The following is a 4,510-nucleotide window of genomic DNA, read 5'->3' as shown; positions in this document are numbered from 1 at the left end:
GAATATTTATTGATAACATTATAGTGTTGATCAATTCAAATGGTACAACTATTTAAACCTTAATCATTGACTTTTCATGTTACATGAGTTATTTCAATCAAAAGTTAATCATGATATATTTCATAATGCATTCAAGTATAGATTTTTAGGCAAAAGGAAAGAATTTTAAATCCAATTCTAAGGAGGTTTTAATAACCGCCTTGAACTGACTACCACCTCATCCTTATTGATAATGAATTCTTTGATTGGTCTTAAAGTGCCGAAGCAAATATGATTCGTGAATCCAAACAAGTATACTCAATGAATTGGTCTCTTCCGATTTTGAGGTTTATTGTCGTTAAATAGATGCCAATACACTTCTTTTGAATATTTGAAATCCTTAAAAAAAAGAGAATATTTCGCGCCAAAACGTGTACAATTTGTTACTTGTTACTAATTACCCAGCAATACTGAAGAAGAACTTATACAATAAATTCACTCTAATACTCCTACGAAGAAGCATTCATAATTAGACAATCATCATTAGTACTAGCATCATCTCTACTACAACTTCTCTAAGAAATAGTAAGAATGAATGGTGTTCAATTCGCCGTAACTAGTACTCCTCCTGTCATTACTAGTAATGGTGGTCAGCAACCCTCCTCCTCCAATCCTATTAATAATGGTGGAAGTAAATTGGTTATTAGTGGAGCAATTACAACATCATCAAGTAATACACAAATACCAACTATTAATTTAAATCATCCAAANTATGTTAATATTAATAATAATACAAATACTAACCATATTAATTCACCTCATCATATAAATAATACATTATTATTAATAATAATAATCATAATAATAATAATAATAATAATAGTATTAATATTAATAATAGAAGATTATCAAATATATCAAGTGATCCTAATATGAATAATGGTATGAATGAATCATATTTTGAATATAGAAATGAAACAGGTAGTATGATATCTAATAGTACAAATTCAATTTCTGATTTTTATAAAATATCATTATTTACTAAATTTGAAGAACGTTTATTTCTATTTTTATTATCATTACAAAATTTAAATGAAAAATCTAAAAAAAAGGAAACTTTAAAAAATATAATTTTAATATCATATTTTACATGGTCTATATTAGTAATGGGTATTCAACCAACATATAATTATGGTGAATATGGACAATGGATTGCAAGATCATTAAATTTTCCAATTACATTTGGATTTGATTACTTACCATATATAGTATCAATAATATTATCATCTATAATATTTACAATAATTGTATTACAATTTATATTATTATTAATATCATATAGAAGTGTATATACAATGAGTAAATATTGGAATAAAATTAAACAAGTAACAAGAATTATAAATGGAATTATTGGATTTTTTCATTTACCAATTTCATGGTTATTATTAGGATATTTAAATTGTGATTATTCAAGTAATGTTATTTTACAAGAAATGTCAATTGCAACTCCTAAACAAGTTTTATATAGATATCCAAATATTGCTTGTTATGGAAATATTAATTTATTATTTATGGTAATTGCATGTATTTCATTTATAATTATGAATTTAAGTTTAATTATAACTGTATTTACTATAACAGATAAAAATGTTAAAAGTAAAACAATATTTAATAGTTATAATATTACAACTTATTTATTAGATATTTTATCACAACAAGTATTTTATTTATTACTAAATATAGTATCTAAAGAATATTTAATTATTCAAGCTAGTTTATTTTTAATTATGAGATTTTTATTAACAATTTATTTTTTATTTACAATTCCATTTTATAATAGATTAGAAAATTCAATTTATTTTGGAGTAAATTGTGCTACAATTGGAAGTGCTATATCTGGTATTATATCTATATATGTTAATATTGAAAAAGATTATAATATTGGATTAGGATTAATTGGTATGCATATTGGTAGTATTTTATTATTTTTTATAATTGGATTAATTGGATTTGAAATTTATTTAAAAATTAAATTAACACAAATTAAAAATTTAATTATAAATCATGCAGAATCTAAAATGGAAAATGAAGATTTATTAAATGTAATTGAAAGAGAATCATGTTCAATTTTACAACAAATTGAAGATTTAAAATTAACAAATTATTTATATTTATATTTAAAATTTAGTACAAAATGTTTAAAAAATAATGAAAATGATTTGGAAATTAGTAAAAGTTTTGTAAAGGGATTATCATCACAAAAAACATTTCAAAATTTTTATATTTTATTAATTTCATCAATTTTATTAGGAAATTATTTAAATGATCAAGATGGATGTACAAAAGCATTATTATTATTAAAAAAAGGTAGAAAATCATCACCTAATTTTTTACAACGTTTATGGTTATTAGAAAGAAATAAAGAAATTGAATCATTAATTGATTTAGATGGTAGAAATGTATTAGATATTAAACATATATTACTAAAATTAGAAAAGAAACATTTTGTAATCATGACATTACATAAAGCATTTTGGAAAGAAATGTTACAAGAATCAATTTCAATTAATAAGATTGAAAGTTTAAACAAACAAATAACTTCTCTAACAAGAGAATGTGATATTATATTTAATGGTTTAATTGCTAATTATGGTAATAATAAGACTGTTTTAAGAACATTTGCTAAATATTTAGAAGAAATTAAATTTGAAAAGGAAAAGGCTTTTGACATGTATGATGAAGCCTCTTCTATTGAAGAAGAAGAATCTAAAAAAGTTACTACTTTATATTTACAATCAAATCAACAAGTTTTATCAAATAATCAATTTAAAAAACAATTTAAAAAGAAAAAAACAAAAAGAATTGTTCCAAATTTTAATTTAAATAATTCAAATAATAATATTAATAATAAAATAATAAATAATTCAATAATATTAATAATAATAATAATATAAATTTAAATACTAATAATAATAATAATACAAATGATACATATTTTAATAATTTAAATAATATTACATTAAATAATATATTATAATGAAATGTTAGAAAATAATTCTGATTTTGATGGAATTGAAAATTCACAATATCAAAAAAAAGAATATCAATTTAGAACATCATTAAATAGAGCAACAAATCATGTAACACATTTAATATTTTTTATAATATTATCAATATTATCATTTATAGTATTAACTATTGGAATTGGAATGAGTATTAGTTTTTCAAAAGAAATGACAAGTAATATTCAATTTTCATATTATCATTGTATGCCAACAGCAATTCCTAGATTTTTATTAAGAGAAGTTAGAACTCAACAAAATTTTATTTATTTATTTGATAAATATAAATCAAATATATTAAATTCAACAAATATATTAACATCAATACAATCTATTGATGTATTTAATCAAGAACATAAAAATAGATTACATTTATATAATAATGTTTTAAAAGAATTGACAGATATAGCAATTAATAAATTTACAAATGAAATGGTAAAAGATTATAGAAATACAATATATATATTATATTCACCTGTATTATATTATACAAATATATCAAAATCACCTTTAAATTATACACAAAGTAGAAATTCATCCATTTCTGAAATTACAGATTTATTAATTAAATATACAAATAATTATTTAGAATATACAAATTTAGATTTATATCAACAAACAAGTATAAATTCAGATTTTATGTTTTATTGGTCAAATAGAAAAGAACATTCAAATGCCTATGATGCATATTGTGATTTATTTTTAAATAGAAATCAACAATTAGTTTCAAATTTATCAAATCAATTTATTATTTATTATTCAATTTCAATTTCTATTTATATTATATGTGCTGCAACAGTTGTTGTTATTTCATTATATAATTTAAGACATTTAAGATCAAGTATTAAATTTATATCAAATACAATTAGTAAAGATATATTTGGTAAAATTTATCAATTATTAGATAAAAAAATAGATAAAGAAATTGATATTAAACAAATTAATTATTTATCAAAACCTCAATCAAGTATATCAATAGTTGTTTTAATTACAATTATTATTACAATTTTATGTATTACAATGTTTTTTATTGATATGCAATTAAGTTCTAAATCTGCTTTTATTGCAATTAATAATATTTCACAAGGTACAAATATATTAAGAACTGCTAATAGAATTTCATTTAGATTTTCAGAATTATTTACATTTTTAAGATATCCAAATAAATTTTGGATCAATGATGCTAGATTAATGACACAAAGTGAATTGGATAATTTTCATATACAAAATAAGGATTTAACTTTAATTATTAAATCTTCATGGGATATTTTATATTTAGATCATTCATTTGTTGATGTTTATGAAGATATGGATAATATTATATTTCCATCTAGAAATAATTGTTCTATTTATATTAATAATACTAAATTTAATAATTAAATAATACAACAAATAATTTAAATAATACAACAAATAATTCAAATATAAATAATATAAACAATTCAATAATGAAATATAAATGTATGGAT

The 4,510-nt window shown here is 19.8% G+C and overlaps 2 protein-coding genes across 2 annotated transcripts; both read left to right on the top strand.

The window, feature by feature from the left end:
- Positions 1-570: 570 nt before the first annotated feature.
- NAEGRDRAFT_76630 (uncharacterized protein) lies at positions 571-3,102 on the top strand (the record flags this gene model as incomplete). Its single annotated transcript, XM_002668412.1, has 7 exons — positions 571-749; positions 863-960; positions 1,144-1,247; positions 1,322-1,338; positions 1,820-1,953; positions 2,290-2,786; positions 3,028-3,102. 7 exons carry the CDS (start codon positions 571-573, stop codon positions 3,100-3,102), a joined length of 1,104 nt encoding a protein of 367 aa, XP_002668458.1.
- Positions 3,103-4,061: 959 nt separating this feature from the next.
- Positions 4,062-4,421, top strand: NAEGRDRAFT_76629 (uncharacterized protein; the record flags this gene model as incomplete). Its single annotated transcript, XM_002668411.1, has 1 exon — positions 4,062-4,421. The coding sequence occupies one exon, from the start codon at positions 4,062-4,064 to the stop codon at positions 4,419-4,421; it is 360 nt and encodes a 119-aa protein (XP_002668457.1).
- Between the last annotated feature and the right edge of the window lie 89 nt (positions 4,422-4,510).

Source organism: Naegleria gruberi (genome assembly GCF_000004985.1).
Source record: "Naegleria gruberi genomic scaffold NAEGRscaffold_233, whole genome shotgun sequence".
In the NCBI taxonomy this organism is placed as follows: Eukaryota; Heterolobosea; class Eutetramitea; order Acrasida; family Naegleriidae; genus Naegleria; species Naegleria gruberi.
This window is presented reverse-complemented; position numbering and strand designations above follow the sequence as displayed.